The following is a 21621-nucleotide window of genomic DNA, read 5'->3' on the forward strand; positions in this document are numbered from 1 at the left end:
CCTGTAAGGTTGCCCAGGTGACCATAGTAGGAGAGAGGGGGAGATTTCCAATAATGGGGGAGGACTAATTGAGGTTTATAAGGCTTTCAGAGGGGATAGTAGAAAGAGTGAAAGAGAAATTTTCACAATATTAAATGAAAAATGAAGTGCCAGTAGTTTTGGGGGTATCAGTTCAAACTAAGGTAGGAAGAATTTTAGACTGTATTGTAAGAAATTTTTCTTTAACCAGCAAACAGCAAGTTGTTAATTTTAGGAATAAGTTGCTGCCACATTTAGTTGAGGCTGACAGTTTGGAAAAATTCAAAGGCTTGCTGGATCAAGAAAAGGGAAACACATAAGAGTGTTTGCTGCTATTTCCCCCCCCCCCAAAGAGCCTTGCACTGTTTAGCTAATACTAATATTAACATAATGATGGACAACTTTGTGTCAGTCAAAAAGTAGTAGAATACCTGAAACATCATTACTCTGATTGCTGGATTGGTCTTTGGCAAGTCCATAAATTTGATCATTGAAATTACCAGATCTCATATTTCTTGATCTTTCTGTGAGTCATATGAAGGACTCAGTGTACAAGCAAAATTATAGATAGAGGAAGAACTTTTATGCTGAATTATGGCTGTCGCTATTTACATAAAGTGTTCAAAGGGTAACAAAATTTGTTTGAAAATGTAAAAAGCTGCATAGAGACTGGTGGTTGTCATGTAAACTAATGATTGTTATGCTATTTATCTAAGAAGTAACAAGAATTACTTGTTATTTGATGCTATTGTGTACTGTAAACTATTAAACAAAATCATAAATAATGAGTTAAAAAAGTGAAGTGGTAAAGGAGAGATAAAAATAAAAATGATATAACAAATGCACCTGAGTGCACAAAGCAGCAGCAAAGGAAGCTTATTTATGCTAAGTGGAATTAATAGATTTGATATAACGTGCAGAGATGGAAGTGTAAATTACACAAAATGCCATAACTAATACAAGAAGGATAGCAGAAATTGGAGATATTGTAGGCGTGAAAAAAGAGAGAGAATGTGAATATCCTACATGTTATTATGAATTAAGCAAAATTATACACTGAATTGAAAAGTCAGTTAGAGAGGAGAGAACTGTAAAGCAAAAAAGTATTAAATTAATATAAGAAGTAGTAGTCAGCATCACATATGGGTGGGTAATTTTGGTTAAAGTCGAAAAAAAGGCTGGGGTGGTTAAAGCAAATATGAAATTAAAATCTGATGTTAGCTAAAAGTAAATATTGATACATGATCAGGTATTTCATCAGGGGACTACACCTGATCATGTATCAAGAACTGTGTTTCTATACTTGTTCATTCTTCAGATAGGCCTCTGGGGTTGGGTATATTCATACTATAATTTTTAGTGTTTCTCACCAACCATTGAAGTAAAAAAAAACCGAAAGACGAAAAACCAAATTCTTAAAATTTTAATATTTACAATAAATTTATTTACAAACAAAACAAAATACCATATTACTATTTTAAAATAAGACAACTGTGATATACAGTAAATATACAAAGTGATAATACAATACCGAATTTAAAATACAATAAAATATACTAGGTTAAAAGCGCTAAAATACTAACTGAAGCTTTCAAAGGCTTCTGCCTTCTTTCTCAACAGTGTACTTCTATTCTGCGGTGCATCATTAAATACCAGCAGGTTCGCAGTGCATCTCACGTAAACGTATACTGTTCCCGTCGGAACCGGAAGTGGCTCGGGAGCGTTTGAGGCAAAAACGTTCATCCCCTCCAAGGATTACCGCCTCAAAGAGGGGATGAATGCGTGTGCCCCTATCTCTATTTATATTATTCTCAATAGAACTAATTTGTAAGTTCTTGAGCCACTTGCGGTCCCAAAATCTATGTGCCCGATCAGTGATGACAGCTTCGTCTGGGGAGATTTGATGTTGCTTCTCCCAGAAATGTTCAGCTACGGCGGATTTACTATAGTCTGCATTTCTTATCGCATTTGTGTGCTCCCCCAGACGATCTTTGAGACGACGTTTTGTTTCTCCCACATAACATTCCCCACATTCCGGGCATCTAATACTATATACGACCCCACTTATATTTTCTTTTAAGACAGGGTTTTTTTTTTTTTTTTTTGGTTTCCTAGCCAAACTACTGTCACCATTAGTTGGACTCTCTGAACATAGTATCAGAGATAGCAAAGAGTTTGTACAATTCATAAGAGGACAATGTATAGAAGAAAACGAGGTTATGATATCCTTTGATGTGACATCGTTGTTCACCTGCATCCCAATTGACCATGGAGTACATTGTGCGTATATGGCATTAGAAAGAGATACTACCTTGAACAATAGGATGCAACTAAACTTAGAGGACATATGTAAAGGCATAGAGCTATGCCTTTCGAGCACTACTATGGTATTTAATAATACCATGTACAAGCAGGTTAACGGTGCAGCTATGGGCTCCCCCATCAGTGCCACATAGCTAATTTAGCAATGGAGGAGCTCGAGTCTAGACTGTTTAATACTACAGTTCTCCCTATGCGTCCGTGGAAAAGGTATGTTGATGATACGTTTTCAGTTATTCGGAAAGGGAGTGAGGATGATACGTTGAATTTTCTTAATAGCTTCTCCCCGTTCATACAATTCACCTTTGAGGTAGAGGAAGGAGGGGTTTTGCCGTTCCTGGAAGTGCTGATTTGTAGAGAAGGCCAGCATTTGAAAACAAAAGTATTTAGAAAATCTATGTGCAAAGGCCAATACTTACACTACAACTCAGCTGAGACTAACCATCACAGGAACAGTGTGGTAAGAGCATTAGTGGATAGGGCAAAATCTCATTGTAGTACCTCAGAGGATAGAAAAATGGAGTACACCTAATTCTGTTTTTGCACGAACTTTTTTTACACGAATTTGATTTAACACGAATTCAAAATAAATATTTCATTCTCTTTTTACGCGAGTCATTTTGATTTAACACGATTTCTATGAATTTTTTTTGCCTAAATTCTAAGAATTTTTTTTTTTATTTGTGGCATATTAGTATCATTTCTATATTACACGCACCAATAGATTAGTGTGATTATCAGCTATTTATTAGTGTGATAGATTAGCTAGTGTGTGCGTTTTGAAATGGGGGCTTTTGTTTACCAATGTGTACGTCTAGGTATCTATGAATCATCAACGTTTTTATTGAATTTTGGTGCACATCTACGGTATTCGTGCATTGTATCTTCGAAAGACATTTAGTAGTAAGTTCTATTTCAAAGTGAAAGAATCTTTAGTGAAATTTGTGCACATATAAATTTATTAATTTTGCCGATAGTCAATAAATTGTAACTTTACAAATTTTTCATACTTTTTTTATTAATTATAACTGAGATATTTTTCGGTAGCCCTTATATAATGTCGAATAATTCGCCTATTACCAAAATGAAAAGGAAAGCGATTTCTTTGGAACTTAAAATTCAAATTTTAGATCGTCTTGCAACTGGACATGGCCTACGTCTGTAAGAAAGCATTTTGGTGTACATGAAGCTACCGTAAGAACTATTAAGAAAAATGAAGCTGCAATTAGGAAGTCGGTATGTTCTGGAACAAAAGTAAGTGTTAATTCATCATCATATACAAGAGATATTGTCAAGGAAAAAATGGAAAAGGCTCTGGTAATATGGATAGAAGATCAGTCACAAAAAAGAGTACCAGTAGATGGAAATGCCATCAAGCAAACAACACTAAGAATTTACAGACAGATTAAAGAAAAGGAGCCAAGCACTTCATCTCAGTTAAACAGAAAGTATGAATTTTCTGCGAGTACAGGTTGGATGATAGGGTTTCTTAAAAGGAATGCTCTTCCTAATATAAAAATTAAAGGTGAAACTGCATCTGCAGATGAATCGGCCACTAAAGTATTCCCGCAGGAACTTGCAAAAATTATTGAAGATGGAGGATACACTCCTGACCAAGTGTGGAATGCAGATGAAACTGGTTTCTTCTGGAAACGAATGCCGAACAGAACGTATGTAGCCAAATCGCAAAAAACTGCTGGTGGTTTTAAGGTAGCTAAGGATCGTGTGACCTTGTTATTTTCCTCCAACGCTTCAGGAGATCGTATGTTGAAACCACTGCTGGTAAATTGAGCCCTAAACCCACGTTCAATGAAAGGTGTAGATATCAATAAACTGCCTGTTCACTGGATGTCAAACAAGAAAGCCTGGGTGACCACTGCTCTCTTTACAGAATGGTTCAACAAATGTTTCGCCCCAGAAGTCAGATGTTATATGAATTTGAAAGGTCTCGAATTTAAAGTTCTTCTGATTTCTTGACAATGCACCCGGCCATCCTGTCTTGGAACACCCAAACGTACAAATTTTATTTCTGCCACCTAATACTACATCTTTGATACAACCGCTAGACCAAGGTATAATTGCGACAATTAAAACATACTACGTAAAACAAACATTCCAAGGCGTCTCCGTAGCCAGGTGGGAAGGAGCAGCAGTGCGTAGCACACGCTTCTTGATTAGACCGGGGTTCGAGCCCGTCACCACCAAATACGGAGGATGCGGAAAGGTCAGGGAATGACCACCGCATATCCAGGAGCAATATGGCCTTAGTTGCTAATGCTCCTAAAAACCAAATAACAAACAAACATTCCAACACGTTTTGGACAAACTGAATGATGAAACACTAACAGTCATTAATGTGTGGAAGAAATTCTCAATTATGGATTGTATCAATCAAGTTGGATTAGCGTTAACTGAATTAAAACCAGCAACTTTAAATGCGTGTTGGAAAGCAGTTTGGCCATAATGTGTAAAAAGCAAAGATCCCATCATCCCTAATACGACCGAATTTCCCAACATCATTACAATGGCACCCAAAATTGGTGGAGAAGGATTCGATGATCTATCGTTTGAAGATATTGATGAATTGTTAGCCGACAAAGCCCTAAGCGAAGATGAAATATTAGAGGTTGTCCTTGGGACCCCTTATCCCACAGAACGTAGTGATAATGAAGAAAATGAACCTGTTCTAAATGCAGATTTAATAAAAGAAGGTCTGGAACTGGCCAGAAAATTAGGTAATCATTTTGTCAAACATGACCCTAATGAAGAACGCGCTGGGAAGTTTCAACGTGAACTGAAGTTGTTGACAGCCTCTTACAGAGAATTATATAACGGCCTAACCAAAACACGAACACAACGATTAATAACTGAATTCGTTCGTAAAAACCGGTGAAACATCAGCACCAGAGGAGACTCGTGCTGATTTTGCTCAAGAGATCACAGAAAGAATTTCATAATAGAGGAAGAAGACCATGTCCACAACATTTCTAGTGATATTCCAGTCGTACGCAAATGTATGCGCCGTTTATTATCAGAAAGTGAAAATAAATAAAATCTTGTTATGTGTAAAACAGATTTTTTTTGTTCATGAAGAATTTTTTTCATTTAATATGCATACAAATTTACTTTAAAACATTTTCATTACATATTATTACATGTGTATTTTGTTGAAATAAAATAATAAGCTTAAAACGAATATTTTTATGTGTTTTTTTTTTAATTATTTTTACTGATTTTTTAGATCCGGAACCAATCGTCTTTCCTTCCATAAATACAATGTCTTTTTTTACACGATTTTTTTTTACACGTATTTTTCAGGAACGTATCTATCGTGTAAAAACAGAATTAGGTGTATAAACGTGTTACGGCGGTTCTTTTGAAGTGTGGCTACCCCCGGAGGATCATAGAGAAACACATTAGTGGAGGGCAGATTAGAAGTGAGTCCTTCACGCCAATAGCCACTGCATACATTCCCTACTATCTGGGTTTATCCGAATGTTTAGCTCGCATATTAAGGAATTACCAGACACGTTGTGTGCAGCTCCCAGGCAGGAAGCTGCACACAATTGTGTCACAGGTCAAGGACCCTGTCTTAAAAGAAAATATAAGTGGGGTCGTATATAGTATTAGATGCCCGGAATGTGGGGAATGTTATGTTGGAGAAACAAAACGGCGTCTCAAAGATCGTCTGGGGGAGCACACAAATGCGATAAGAAATGCAGACTATAGTAAATCCGTCGTAGCTGAACATTTCTGGGAGAAGCAACATCAAATCTCCCCAGACGAAGCTGTCATCACTGATCGGGCGCATAGATTTTGGGACCGCAAGTGACTCGAGAGCTTACGAATTAGTTCTATTGAGAATAATATAAATAGAGATAGGGGCCCACGCATTCATCCCCTCTTTGAGGCGATAATCCTTGGAGGGGATGAACGTTTTTGCCTCAAACGCTCCCGAGCCACTTCCGGTTCCGACGGGAACAGTATACGTTTACGTGAGATGCACTGCTAACCTGCTGGTATTTAATGATGCACCGCAGAATAGAAGTACACTGTTGAGAAAGAAGGCAGAACCCTTTGAAAGCTTCAGTTAGTATTTTAGTGCTTTTAACCTAGTATATTTTATTGTATTTTAAATTCGGTATTAGCATTAGTAGAGGCATTTGATGCAAGAAAGCAAGCTTATGCAGCATCAGCCAAAAAAAAAAAAAAAAAAAAACCACTTCCATTTCACCCCTCTGTTCGTTCAAAATACCTGTCCAGCTGAGCCTTAAACTTATTTAGACTATCAACCTCCACCACAAGGGATGGAAGTCTGTTCCACCAACCAACCACCCGCTGGCTAAAGGCAAATTTCCGCACGTCTATCCTACATCTGTCTTTCCTCAATTTGAATTTATGCCCTCTCAGGTGATTATTCTGAGCTAGAGGAAGAATCCCATCAGCATTGAGTATGCTTAAACCATTCAAGGCTTTATACACCTCTATCAGATCATCTCGCTGGTGCCTAGTCTCCAGACACTGTAATTTGCAAAACTTAAGCCTTTCTTCGTAAGAGCACCCCTTTGTTCCATTCACTAATCTTGTTGCCCTTCTCTGTACTCGTTCCAGCAGCTCTACATCCTTCTTGAAATGAGGCCTCCAGACCTGTATACAGTACTCTAGGTGTGGCCTGACCATCGCCTTATACAATGGAATAATCACCTCCTTATCCCTGCTGGAAAAATTCCTGTATATCATTGACAATACTCCATGAGCTACTCTTGCAGCCCGTCTGCACTGCTCAGAGAACTTCATATCTGCCTGCACAACCACCCCCAAGTCCCTTTCATTCTCTACCACTGTCAGTGTTGTACCATAGAGTTGATACGTTGCTCTGGGGTTGCTGTTTCCCATGTGTAGTACTTTACATTTGTCAATGTTAAACTTCATTTGCCACCTCTCAGCCCATCTGCTCAACCTTTCCAGATCCTGTTGCAGAAGCATAGTGTCAGTAGTGTCCTTGACAACCCTGCCAACCTTTGTATCGTCTGCAAACTTGGACATTAATCCCGATATACCATCATCAATATCATTTATAAATACAGAAAACAATAATGGACCCAACACTGAGCCCTGAGGGACTCCACTAATAACATCAGTCCACGATGAGCAGTGTCCATTGATTACCACTCTCTGTCTTCTCCCCCTCAACCACCCCTTTATCCATAGCAGCAATTTGCCTCCAATGTCACACTGCTCCAATTTGTGTAGCAGTCTTGCATGTGCAACAGTATCAAAAGCCTTTCTAAGATCCAAGTATATAATATCAAAGTTATTCCCTGCATCCAGTTCTTTTGTGACTGCATCATAGTATCCAATCAAGTTGGTCAGGCAAGACTTCCCCTTAACAAAACCATGCTGTGTCTGAGCTATAACTGAAGTCTTGTCTAAATGATCCTGCAGTGCGTCTTTAACCAGTGCCTCCATTAATTTTCCTGGAACAGAAGTCAAGCTCACAGGTCTATAATTACTTGTGTCAGCCTTTGATCCTCCTTTGTGAATTGGGGTCACATTTGCACATTTCCAGTCTATGGGTACCTCCCCTGAGTCCAAGGAAGCTCTCATAATTATGGCTAAGGGTTTGCTTACTTCCTTTGCTGCCTCCTTTAATATAACTGGATAGATCCCATCCACCCCGGGTGCCTTTCTTGTGTTTATCTTCAACAGTTTCTCCTTCACTTTACTCCCAGTTATTTCAAGATTCTGTAACTTACTGCTAGAGTTGAATACACCTCTGGCATTCCCCTCGCTGAATAACTCCTCATGTGTGAATGTCGATGCAAAATATTCATTTAGTTTGTTAGCCACCTGAGCAGGATCATCAACACTTGACCCATCAATATCAAGTGGACCAATCTGATTCATCCCTTTCCTTCTAGAGTTTACATAAGTAAAGAACTCTTTGCTGTTTTTCTTTGCATCCCTTGCCAAGGATTTCTCGTAATCTGCCTTCGCCTGCCTAACCTCCTTTGTAACTTGGTTGCATATCAACTTGTATCTATCATAGGCTTCTGTGTCATGTGTTAATTTGTAAGTATCCCATGCATTTTTCTTCTCTGCCATATGCCTCATTAGTTCATCTGACATCCATTTTGGCCTAAACCTTGAACAATATTTCTTAGTTGGTATGTAAAGCCTAGTAGCTTCCAAGATAAGTTCTTTGAATGCTTCCCATTTTGAATTTGCTGTTGGTAACATCATCAGTTGGTCCCACTGTATAGAATTTAAATACTGTCTCAGTCCATCGTAGTCGCCTTTACGGAAGCAATAACCCTTCCCTTTACCCCTAATGGTAGTTACGTCTTTGAGTAAATCCCACTTCAGCACACTGTGATCACTGCCACCTAGTGGTTCATTTATCTGCAGATTCTTAATGCATGAAGAATCACTGCTGATAATCAAATCAAGAGTATTACTCCCTCTAGTTGCCTCCCGAACATGCTGATGTAGAAAACAATCATCCAATAAATCCACAAAAGCCCTGCTAGTGTGTGAGTATCCAGCCCCCAAATTCCAGTCAATATCTGGGAAATTAAAATCTCCCATTATAAGACACTCTGATTTACTGGCCCACTCTATTTCCCTGTACAGTTCCTTATTATACTCATCAGAGTCATTAGGCCTATAGCACACTCCTACTCTCAATTTTGATCTCCCAATGTTTATGTCACACCAAACTGACTCCACACTGCACTGTCCAGCGATGTCGACTGGCTTCACTTCCTTGGTTTTTATGTGTTTCTTAACTAATAGCATAACACCTCCCCCCTTCCTATCCTTTCTGTAGACGGTGTACTCCCCAAATTGCAGTTCCGCATCCCTTATATCTGTGTGACACCACGTCTCTGATATCCCAACAATATCTGCCTTCGATGTTTTGAGCAATACCTCAAATTCATCAAATTTATTTACTAAACTCCTAGCATTGGTGTACACGCAAGTATACCTGCACCTGTTTCTATTCTTAGCTACCCTAACACAACCCATGTGTTTACTTGTACCACAATGGCTCCCAGCAGTCTCTGAAATACCATGCATCTTGTTTTTCAGGCTTCTGCTCATTCTAATAGAAGCAGTGCAAGAATCTCTTTCACCTCTGCCAGTGGCTACTGTCAATCTATTGGTCTTTGTCTCCCCCCAAGCTAGCAGTTTTCCGACCCACCTAACACTGCCTCGATAGCATCAGCAAATATTCTTGCACCCTTTCTATTTAAGTGTATCCCATCCCTGTAGAAGCAATCTCTCCTGTTAACAAGTACAGTCCAGGCTGAAAAAAATTCTACCCTTTGAGCCTTGCACAGTCTTTCCAGGGCCGAATTGATCGATTTGTATTACGTATTGTATTATCACCTTGTATATTTACTGTATATCACAGTTGTCTTATTTTAAAATAGTAATATGGTATTTTGTTTTGTTTGTAAATAAATTTATTGTAAATATTAAAATTTTAAGAATTTGGTTTTTCGTCTTTCGGTTTTTTTTTTTTTTTTTTTACTTCAATGGTTGGTGAGAAACACTAAAAATTATAGTATACTTGTTCATACCTGTGGAAGAAAAGCAAATTTAAGAATAAAACCAAGTGAGATCAAAAAAAGTAAAGCAGTATAACTTTCACAAAATATGGACAAGATAGTCCCAAGACAGTGTTTTATAACAAAATAAATTGCAAATTAAGTTGAATTAAGGAGTAAAGTGCTAATAAAATAAAAATAAAAAATAAGTGTTTACAGTGTATGACCAAGATGCAAAAATAAGTGGTTATAAGGGAATGACGTGATTTAGAATAAATTTAAAAGAGAATATCTACATAAAGTTTAGGGTGAATATGTATATAAAATTTAGTGCAAGCAAATAGTATAAGGCAGAGGTTCCTAACCTTTATAAGCCTGTGTACCGGTCAACCATATTGGTATCTTATGACATACCAGTGTGTTAATTAATGAGTACATACATCTGTTTTAGCCGAGTGGGTAAAGTACCTGCCCGGCAACCCAAAGGTCGCGGGTTTGATTCCCTCCTCGGGCTTGGATCAAAGTATTGCAAAACCTTGGGAGGTGCAATATGGCCACAGAAGCCGATGCGCCAAAAACTACCAAATCAAAAAAAAAAATACATCTGTTTTGAAAAATCACATGAATAATTATTTAAACAAAACCGAGCTATTCTACTAAAAACAGAAAAACATATTTATTAATTAAGAAAATACAATTTTTAAATGAGGTTTTTATATTTTCACATAATGTGGTTTAAACATTTTCCTCTTTACTTGATTTTTTTTTTTTTTTTCTTCTATTTCGAATTTTGAATCCGTTTCGCTTTTACTAGTGAATCTGGATTGATTAGTGTCAACTTCAGTCGAAGATCTGATTCAGTATTCATCGAAGTTCTATATTTATTTTTCATTGCAGGCATCGCTGAAAATCCAGCCTCACGCAAGTAAGTCGAATTAAATGGCATTAAAACTTTCAATACCTGCTCAGAAAGTAGGGGATATTCTTGGCAGATAGCCAAAAATTTTGTTCAGTTTGAAATCTTAACTTCAACATTAAGACCCCGTCAGATTTATGAATGACTCCTTGTACATCACATCTGTGATCTCATTCGAGAATGCGAAAGGGTTCCTAATCCAATTCTGTACTGTAAAGTCTTACTGGAAATATTTTTCAAAACTTGTGTGCAAAGATTTTATGTTTGTGGATGTCGTCAGTCACATTTTTGGTCATAGATATGTTATTTATTTGATAAAATTGTGAAGATAACATGCTTATATTGTTTTTTAATACCTGTTCTTCCATTAGTTTTAATTTTCTTTTAAAAGCATTAATTTTATCACTTGAATAAAAACATTAATTAGGATAGCAGTATGTCATAATTTCTAATGATCTAAATTTCAAATTACCTGTGAAATCACTACAACTGCAAACACTACTTTTAATGTTCACTAACCAACCGTATAAAATAAGAAAAAAGAGGGGAAGTAAAGAGATAAAGTTCTATGAATTAAGAAGTACAAAAAAGAAAAGAGGTGTATTTTCCAAGAAGAAAGACTGAAATACTCGCATAGATACGAACTGTGAAAAATAAAAAATTTTGGCTTTAGTAAGATATTAACATTTAAAAAGTTTACCTTCCCATGAGGGAAATTGCAGGTGGTTTCATTCACAGCCCATATACCAGTAGCTCACTCCTTGCGTACCGGTGGTTGGAACTTCTGGTATAAGGCAAGGGAGTGAATTGAGGATAGGGAAGGGATAAAAGTATAGATAAATAAAGGCAAAGATAGCAAGAGATTAAGGATAGTAGGAGTGTTTGTATCACCCTCGTATTGCACTAATAGCACTAACAGGAAAAAAGTAGAAGTAGAAAGTATAAAAATAAAAAGTTAAGAAAAATATATTAAAAGTACTAGACTAGCAGTGATCGTAAAACCCATCCTTTTCATAAGAGCCCTGATTGTAAGAGCGTTAGTAGGAAAAAAAGAGACTAATACCAAATGCTTGCAGTGCAGGAAGCTGAAAAATAAAAAGAAAAAGAACCGAAAAATAAAAAGGAGCGAAAACGGAAACTGAAAGTCTTATGAAAAAGTAGATAGAGTGTAAAATCGATATTGGGAATTTTCAAATAATATGTAGAAAAAAGTTGGGGCAGGAAATAATATCTGGTTGGATTGATAAATGTAGCTAAAGCAGAAACACATTAGAGAGAGAGAGTGCTTGGAACTCATAATAATTTATAGTGAAAAGAAAGAATTAGTGACCTCTGTAGTCGTTTTTGATAAAATATGCGCATAGAGACACAAGTGGAACGTTGGCAAGAAGAAAGTATGTATACAGTGGAAATATACACTGAGTGATCACCGAATTATGACCACCCCTATGAAAACTGAATGCGACCCGTTGACAACATGAGGTACAAGAGTGTGGAGTTAGTTGACCTACGTAGCATAGATAAGGTGTCAGTGGTTCAGTAGGCAGTAAAATTCCGAGCCTGATGGGTAAAAGGAAGGATTATTGGACTTTGATAAAGGACAGATTGTGGGTGCTAATCGAGTTGGTGCCTCGATTTCCCAAACGGCTGAACCGGTGGGGTGTTCAAGAGCCGCTGTAGTTAAAGTGTACCAGGACTGGCATCAAAATGGTCAAACAATGACCCGACGGCAAAACTGCAAAGGTCAGCGAAAGGTTGATGTTAGAGGTGAGCGCCGGGTCCGACGACTTGAACAGGCACAGCACTGTTGAAGAGTTGATTACCCAATACAACACTGGCAAACCCGGAACAATATCTGCCATGACCATGCATCGCACGTATGGGCTATACCAGCAGACGACCCCTATGGCATGCTCTCCTAACCAAGGTTCATCGACATAAAAGACTCACCTGGTGCAAAGAGCATGCAAGTTGGGCGTTGGAAGACTGGAAGAAGGTTGGTCGAATGAGTCACGTTATTTACTCCACACCGTAGATGGTCGTGTATGGATACGGCATCAACGAAATGAGGCTCTTGATCCATCGTGCATGATATCAAAAGTGCAGGCCAGTGAAGGCAATTGTATGGTGTGGGCATGTTTCACTGGTAGGAACTTGAACCCCTGGTGCATGTAGAACAACGTATCAATGGTCTCCACTATTGTCAACTGCTTGCTGACTGTGTACACCCCGCTATGTTAAACTTTTTCCTGAATGGCGATAATGTCTTTCAAGATGACAATGCGCCGAGCCATCAGGCACTTGTTGTGCAGGAATGGTTTGAGGAACACAGTTCTGACTTCCAGCATATCGATTGGCCTCAAAACTTCCCCAATATCAATCCCATAGAGCACTTGTGGGACACTATGGAAAGGCATATCAGGCATCTGGATGTACCAATCACCTCCACACCTGCATTGCTGACTGCATTACACACAGCTTGATTGGCCATACCTCCCGAAAGCTTCCGACATCTTGTTAAATCAATGCCATGTTGGATAGCTGCTGTACTGAGGGCAAAAGGAGGACCAACAGAGTATTAGGTAGGTGGTCATAATTCAGTGATCACTCGGTGTATATCCTATAGGATATTCACATTCTTTCTCTCTTTTTCACGCCTACAATAATCTCCCAATTTCTGCTATCTTTCTCCTATTAGTTATGGCATTTTGGGTAATTTATGCTTCCACCTCCACACTTTATATCAAACCTATTAATTCCTCATCGCGCGCGCACACACACACACACAGAGGGGGGTCCTCGTTATCTGAGGATAATTGTTTCCAGAAAATTGCACTTAAGACAGGGACCAAATTTTTGTAATATGTATTACGTACTTGTACTAGTAAAAATGGATTGAAGGAACTGAAAATTTTATTAGACATTTTTTATTATAATATATTGAACAATGTAAGGTTAAGTAAAATTTATTGAAGTTGCACAATTTTTCAGTTTTACGAATAAAGAATTATTCCAGAATTTTGTTGGTTTTTTTTTTTCCCCCCCCACTGTATTTTTTTAAAATTGTGTTGTAGCATTTAGTTATGTCTTTAACTTTGTGCTTAACTTGTTGCATGATCATGAAGTGGGTTTTTCTCACTAAAATATTCAAGTGCTTGGTTAATTTTTTCAAGGGCTTCCTTTAATTCTTTAATTTTCAAATCTTTATCCTTTGGTGATTCCAGCATTTTTGGCTTCCCCTTCTTCTGTGAGTAGTTGGTCTAATTCTACTAGCTGATCATTTGTAACTGATTTTGCATTTGATTCAGGCAATTGTGCAATATCCTCATCATCAACTTCGTGGAATTGTGCTTCTTTTGCAAGATTTACAATTTTATTTTGTAACCTGGTCATATGCATTCTTCATATTCACAAACAGCATCAGGGTATAACTTTTTCCATGAGCTATTCTTTCCAAGCTTCTTCAATCATTTTTATACTGTGCAGAATATTAAAACTTTATTTTTAACTGCAGGGACTCGGATACCCTGTATATATATATTTTTTTTTCTTTATTAAAATAATCATAACTAAAGTCAGAAATGCTTATGAATTCTTGTGATTTCTATTCAGTTACCAACTTTTCAGCAACAACTATATGTATAATTTTAAATTCCCCTAATTTTGTAATGTTTGAGTGTGGGATATAACATTTTCAACTCAAAATCACCTAACTAGAGCTTAAGTTTGGCTATCATTTCAGTGAACACCTTTGTATATATCCTAATGCAGTTAAAATTTCATAATAAAAGTGCATTTAACATTAACAAAAAAAAACTCCCAGCTGCTAAACTCTAGCTTTCAGTAAATCTTGAAGTACTGTTATACAAGGTGGCAGCAAAATAAAGTTCCTGAACTGGTGCAATAAAAATAACACAAAGTGAAGGAGCCTCAAAAATACTTTTATTTTTATTCAAAGTAAGCACCACCTGATTATTATGCCATCCTAAACGTTTCTGAAAGGAGTCAGCAAAAGTGTCCAAACAGATGACATTCAGTTCAATCATTATGAACATTCTGAAGTTTCTTTCCTTTGGGGACAGTTTTCACTTGGGAAAAAGGAGGAAGTCCACCAGTGCTAGATTAGGAGAGTAGGGTGGATGGTTGATCTGTACGATACCATGTTTCATCAGAAATGTCTTCATAAATGCAGAATGGGTGGGGGCCTTGCTGTGCAACCAAGAACCAACTGCCTTTCTCTCAACATTGAGACCTCACCCAAGAAATGTGCATCGATAGTCTTTGAAGCACCTGTATATAGAACACAGCATTGACTCTCTCCCCTTCAGATACAAATTCCTTTTGAATCACAGTTTGTTGAAAAACATGATCAAAAAATGGACTTCTGTAATTAAAAGCTTTTTTGGGCCTTAGTGATGATTCTGCAGTCCACTATATATCCTCTGACATTTCATCTCCAAGTCATACTGAAAACACCCAGCACTCATCTCTAATGGCAGTACAGTTGAGAAAATTAGAATTGTGTAAATGAAGTCTTCACATAATGACTCTCTTCTTTGCTTCTGCTCATCGGTGAGGCTGTGTAGCACAAACTTTGCACTGGCCTTCCTTTACCCTAAATCTTCATGCAGAATTTGATGAATCGTCTCCTTAGTCTTGTACAACTCACCAGCCATCATTCTGAGAGTCAAAAGATAATCTCTTTCCACAATTTCCCGAACTTTTGCAACTCTCTTCTCATTTCGAGAGGTTAACGGCTTCTTTGGTCATCACAAACATCCTTGTGTCTGTCTTTGAACTGCTTATACCATTCACACTGGTATGACTTAACATTTCATCACCATAAACAGTTTCTAACATTTCATAAATGTTAGAAACTGTTTATGGTTAAAAAAATCTTTTGCAGAATTTCCTAGTTTAAATCAAAATTTGATATTGTTTGTTGCTCCACTGCAGAATTGTGGCGCACAATGTTAACACTACTAACAAAACTTGCATCCTGTCAGCCTACTGGACAATCTCTGTACCACCATCTGTTGGAAAAAAATTGAACTACAAGATATCGCTTCCATTTATTTTCAGTCATCAAACATGGCTTGATGACTGAAAATAAATCTTGCTTCTTACTGCTGTTGCTGCATACTGCAACCAAGTTAGTCAAATATTTTCAACATGGACAGCAAAGTGTGCAAGTTGAATGACATACTGGTGAGCAGAAAGTGCAGCTTGTTAATGATGTCAATAGGTGATGAACAATGCGGATCTGGATTGTTAAGATTAGTCATGCTCCAGTAACAGTATTGTGCAGTTTAAAGAAACAGCCCCACATGAAAGAGTGTACCTTGCTAAATTTCTCATTCCCTTACTGATGTTCTTAAATGGTATTACCTGGAAAGCTGCAGATGGAATGTAATTTATTTATTTTTTTTTTTTTTTTTTATGCTTAATTGCAGTGGACCTGAGCTCAATCTTACAAGCTAGAATTCAAAAGCTAGTAAAATGAATGGTGCTATGGTGCTACCCAAGTTCACCCTACCAAAAAAAAAAGAAAGAAAAAATCAGGCAAGAACAGGAAAATGTTACTGTTCATAATGATGACATCATTAGGACCAGTAACATAATCATATGCAATAATTAACATTATTGCATATGATTGGGATGGCATCATTCTGTACCACCATTCAGCACTTCAAAGCAGTGAGCTACTACTCATTCTTGGTGAAGCATTTGCATCCAGCAATGTGATAACAGTTCCTGGAAACAGTGACAGTCATCTTGCTTGATAGTTCTGATATCATGTGTCTAGTGACATGAGGCTATTACTACAGCAGGGCAATCATTGAATATTTTTTTATCATTCTATGGACATGAGGTGTCTTTTATTTTCCCACAAGATGAAAGAGCCATTTTTCAACAAAACCCTAGTTTTGCTGAAAAATGAAATTACTTTTGAGAGAATGTGACCGTCAGATACTCAAGTTGAATTTTTTCGTGTCATCTTATATATGTTAGCAGGGCTATTTTTTTTATTTTATGAATAAATATTGGAATATAAACATAAATAGTTGTGCATTTTAAACTCATAGTTATTATTTTAACAAATTACTTTTAATAAATTTGAAAATTTCAGATTAGAAGATGCAGAAAAAGCATGTAGAGCATTTAATGGGCGGTGGTATGCAGGAAAACAATTAACCTGTGAATTCAGCCATGTGATTAAGTGGAAGTCTGCTATTTGCGGTTAGTAAAACATTAAAAAAAAATTTTAAAAAACCCTTACAAAGTTTTAATTGAATTTTAAAAATCAAAGTTCTGTCTTATATATTATTAAAATATTTGTTATTTCATTTAATTTAAATGAAATATCCATTTCCCAGTCTTTGAAAGCTAAATTCAGCTGTATCTTTATTCTTGGAGAGGAGAAAGCTAGTATAACTTTGTTAACCCAATAGTTATGGTGTCAAAAATTTAGCAAAAAAGGTGGCAGGTCACCTGACAGGTGCCCAACTTTATTTTTAATTTTTGGAAAATGTTTTGGGTTTCCTTGAATTCTACATAAACAGTGCCAGTATTTTCATCTTTTCTTAATGAATTGCAGTACTTGTTGTATGAACTAAATTTTAAAAAATGCTATGTGCTTTATACCTTTTATTTTCAAAAAAATATTAATTCTATTGATAATTGCAAAAAAACATTTTAGACATAAAACAGAAATACCAATCTCTTATTCTCTTCCATTTTTCAGTTAAAAGACCATTGTGTGCAAAATTTCAAACATGCACGTGCATATATTTTTGCTTATTACGAATATAAATATTATTAAAAAAAACATAAATTCAGTACTATTAGTTAGTTCCATTTTCAGACTCACTTCAGTATTTATTTCAAATGTGTACTTAACAGTGTGCAAAATTTGAAACTACCTGTCTTGCTTCCTACTGCATAGCCATCTAGAGAATATATCAGTTTTCGTCTGATCTTTATTCTTGTGAAAACAATAATAAATCTTTCAAAACCAACTGGGGTGAAACTGTAGGTATTTAATGGACTAATGAGAGAAGAGAAACAAACAACTTGAAACAAACACAGTACAGTACCACACCACTCTTCAAGCAAAAAACTAAATAGCTGCAAAAAAAAAAAAGGTGTGCATTTTCTTTTTGGAAACTATAAGAAAATCACTTCAGAAACAGTTGCAGTAAAAGTGTGACAATATTTATGAAAGTAGAAAAAATTTCAGATTTTTAATCATTAATTACCTTTTAATGCTGGAACATTGTATTCAAGGGTTGCATGCACCACTGGGTTAACTTAGTATTAACTGGGAGGATATATTTTTATATGCTTTAAAGCTTGGATAACTCAAAAGATCAATTGACTTTTAACACAGTCATTTTAACATGCGTGAATAGTGTAAGTTTTAGCTAAAAGGAGTTTTTTAATATGTTTAAAACTTTTAAGTTACTAAAAAGAATTTAAAACTTTTAAGCATATTTTCAAAACTTGTATCCAAAACTCTGCTATAATGCTCTTAGTTGTGTGAATAGTAAAATTCAGTTGAACTAAGTTATGTCAAGATCCGAGGGACTGTTGAAAAATGTTTAAATCTGTTACTTGTGACTGTTATAGAACTTTTCTAAAGTATTAAAAATAACCACAAAGGAAAATAAATGACAATTTTTGATTATATCATCTGTGGGAACTTTGCCATAGCTCATTAACCCAGCAAGCTTCCCATTATTAGTAAAGCTCACATAATGATATGATTAGACAATTAACCATTAATCAGACTCCACAATGCATGTCTCTCAAGTTTGCTCTTAATCATGATCGATAGTTACTGCCATTCAAACTTATAATTGCTCTGGTAGTATTGTTTAAACTGTTAAAATAATGTTTTCTACTTCCTCAATCACAAATTTACATTTCCACTGCACTGCAAGTACAGTTTTACATTTTAGGAACACAAATTATCTCAGATAAGTTTTAACAGCCATTAAATCCAAGAGTGGGTACATATACAGTAAACCCCCGCTATTCGCGGGGTTACGTTCCTGAGAAATGCCGCGAATACTGAGTTATGGCTCCCATAGTAATAAAGGGGTTCCGTTCCAAAGTATGAAATATATAAGAAAAACTAGTCTAAAATTTTGTCTATGTATGTATTATATGTACCTTCATAATATGACTATGTACATAGACAGTACATAGTGAAATGCAAGCATATGGCATCAAAATGAAAATAAGAAACACTTTAATATTAAATGTAATATTTATTAGAAATTTCAAACAAATCTTTCAAACCAGCGCCTTTGCTAACTAAAATAACTTATCCGCCAGTGCTATTACCAGTTTCGCTTAAGTGTTGATAAAGGAGTTTTGCCTTTTCACGAATAATGAGTGAACTTAACGGAATTTTATTTTGAGTTTGGTCTTCTATCCACAGGTTTAAAGCTTTTCCCGTTTTTTCTAATTTAACATCACGAGTTACAGAGCAAATTTTTGAAGCAATTAGCGAGTTTTCACGGACACTGTGGCGGATTTTTTCTTCCGATTTCTTGATTGATCGTACCGTTGACTCATTGATTTTATAATGTTTTGCCACTGAGAAGACACTTTCACCATTAGAAATTTTGTCTAATAACTCAATTTTATTCGCCAATGTCATCACCTTCTTTGATATTTTCACATTTCCCTTGTTATTCGTAGCCATATTTTTGTAGGGGTTAGAAAGAACTTGTCCAAATAAAGTCACTTTCTTCCATTAACACACTCGAAAAAGTTTGTTTTACACTGCAAAATGGTAGATTTATCAATTTTGTAAGCATATCAATTTATAAATTGATAAATTTATTCAATTTTAAAAAGCATATAAAGTAAAAACAAATGATGAAACCTTCCATGGCAAGCGCATAACACATACCGAACAAGGATTAGCAAGAAACATCCACGCTCGCGATTTTGTCACCCCTCTCCCCCCACCCACTGAGCACTGTTTTGACCGGGAAAGATAATTTTAGCCACGCCCATGTTTTTATATGGCGGAAAATGTTCACGGCGCTTTAAAATTCACATTTTTTTAGGTTTCATTTTATGTTAAATCAGCGACCGCGAATACAGATACCGTGAATAGCGGGGGTTTACTGTATATACATTTTTTAAGGTTATTTCAAGTACATTTCATGTATCTGTTTATGTATGAATTGTTTTGAAATATTCCAGTAAGTATTGCCATCTCACATCCTCTCCCATGTTCTAGATAAATATGTGCTGGTGGTTTGTAACCTTACTGTACATCAAAATTTTCCCCCACATGATACTGAGTCTATTTTTACTACATACATCCCTCACTTCCTGGGTGTTTCTGACAGCCTTGCTATAGTTTTATATTCTTATTATATTCAGTATGTACAAATACCTTGTAAGAAACTCCAGTCCATTATTTCCAGAATGAAGCTGCCCAACCCATTACTCCTATGAGTCTGCTGCTTGTTGCATTAAATTTCTATATTGTGGGGTATGTTGCACTGACGAGACTGCCAGGAGGTTAGAAGATTGTATCTCTGAGCTTGGGGTAGGACATTCAGATGTCCAATTTTGAATACTCTGCCACTGCTGAATGCTATTGGAGTGAACAACACAAACCCTGCTCCCCATTGCAATGTCCAAGATACCACTGACTGCTTGTGTGACATCCGCCAGCACTTGTCACTCGAGGCACTTCATATTTCTATTACAAGTCCCATTTACGAATCATAATAGAACTCACTTCCACCCTGTTATGGAGTCTATTATCTTGCAGTGCAGAAAACGCATGTACCTTGGTGCCTCCGTAGCCAGGTGTGCAGGAGCAGCACACGCTTCTTAATTAGACCGGGGTTCGAGCCTGTGACCACCAAATACGGAGGATGTGGAAAAGTCGGAATGACCACCGCATATTCCCGGAACAATATGGCCTTAGCTGCTAATGCTCCTAAAAACCAAATAACAAACAACAAGCATGTACCTTGCATATGCCAGTCTACATCATCAGTGTTTGGTTAGCCATTTCTTCTCACTTCCTTTCCTCTCTCCAAGGCTTAAGGTGGTAGATGACTTTCATCAATCGGTAAAATACCACCACTTTGCTTATTGGAGGCTTGAAGTGGTGAAGCCCATGTTTAGTCTCTAGAGCCAAGTTTCCGGCATCCCCCCCCCCCCAATTTTTCTCCTTCAACCCATGCACGGTACTAAGTACTATAGGTTTTGATACCTTTCGTGTTTGGGGTTTTCATTAAAAAAAAAAAAAAAAAGTTCTCTCATACCCAGTCATTTCTAGCCCGTAACAACTATATATTATATGAACCATATGCTATTAATACTACTGTATATCATACATTCCTCTAAGCCAGGGGTCAGCAACCTGCGCTCTTTGAACATGTATTTGTGGCTTTTTAACTTTTAGCCCACATGAAACACAACTTGAAATGGGATTAGAGGACTTAAAAATCAGGGACATGTGGAGTGCAAGACCAAAATGCCTTAAAACTGAAATTGAGGATTTGGAAAGACAAAAGGCTGCCCTTACATTTCTACATAAATGGACGGCAATAGACGAGTTGAAAAAGCAAGACCAAATTGTGTTCGATGCATGGAATAGCTTACCGGACAAGTGTATAAATCTTAAAATATATACGTTTCGACTTCTCTCAGTTTGAAAATGCTAGACACTGGATTAGAGATGCCTCTTACAATATGGCATCAGCAGTTTGAGAGAAAGACCAATGTGTAATCCTTTTTTCCTTATTCATTGTGCATATGAACAAGAACCTAGTG

At 36.7% G+C, this 21621-nt stretch overlaps 1 protein-coding gene across 1 annotated transcript in view; it reads left to right on the top strand.

Annotated features, from left to right (window-relative positions):
• The window catches only part of LOC150084254 (uncharacterized), a 199888-nt gene that overhangs the window by 154824 nt on the left and 23443 nt on the right, over positions 1 to 21621 (top strand). Inside the window, exon 9 of the mRNA XM_090376166.1 lies at positions 16937 to 17046. Coding sequence (XP_090232292.1) covers positions 16937 to 17046 — 110 coding nt within the window. The remainder of the gene's footprint in view (positions 1 to 16936; positions 17047 to 21621) is intronic.

The sequence above is a fragment of the Mastigoproctus giganteus genome, chromosome 6 (genome assembly GCF_048544385.1).
Source record: "Mastigoproctus giganteus isolate SK-2022 chromosome 6, ASM4854438v1, whole genome shotgun sequence".
Lineage (NCBI taxonomy): Eukaryota > Metazoa > Arthropoda > Arachnida > Uropygi > Thelyphonidae > Mastigoproctus > Mastigoproctus giganteus.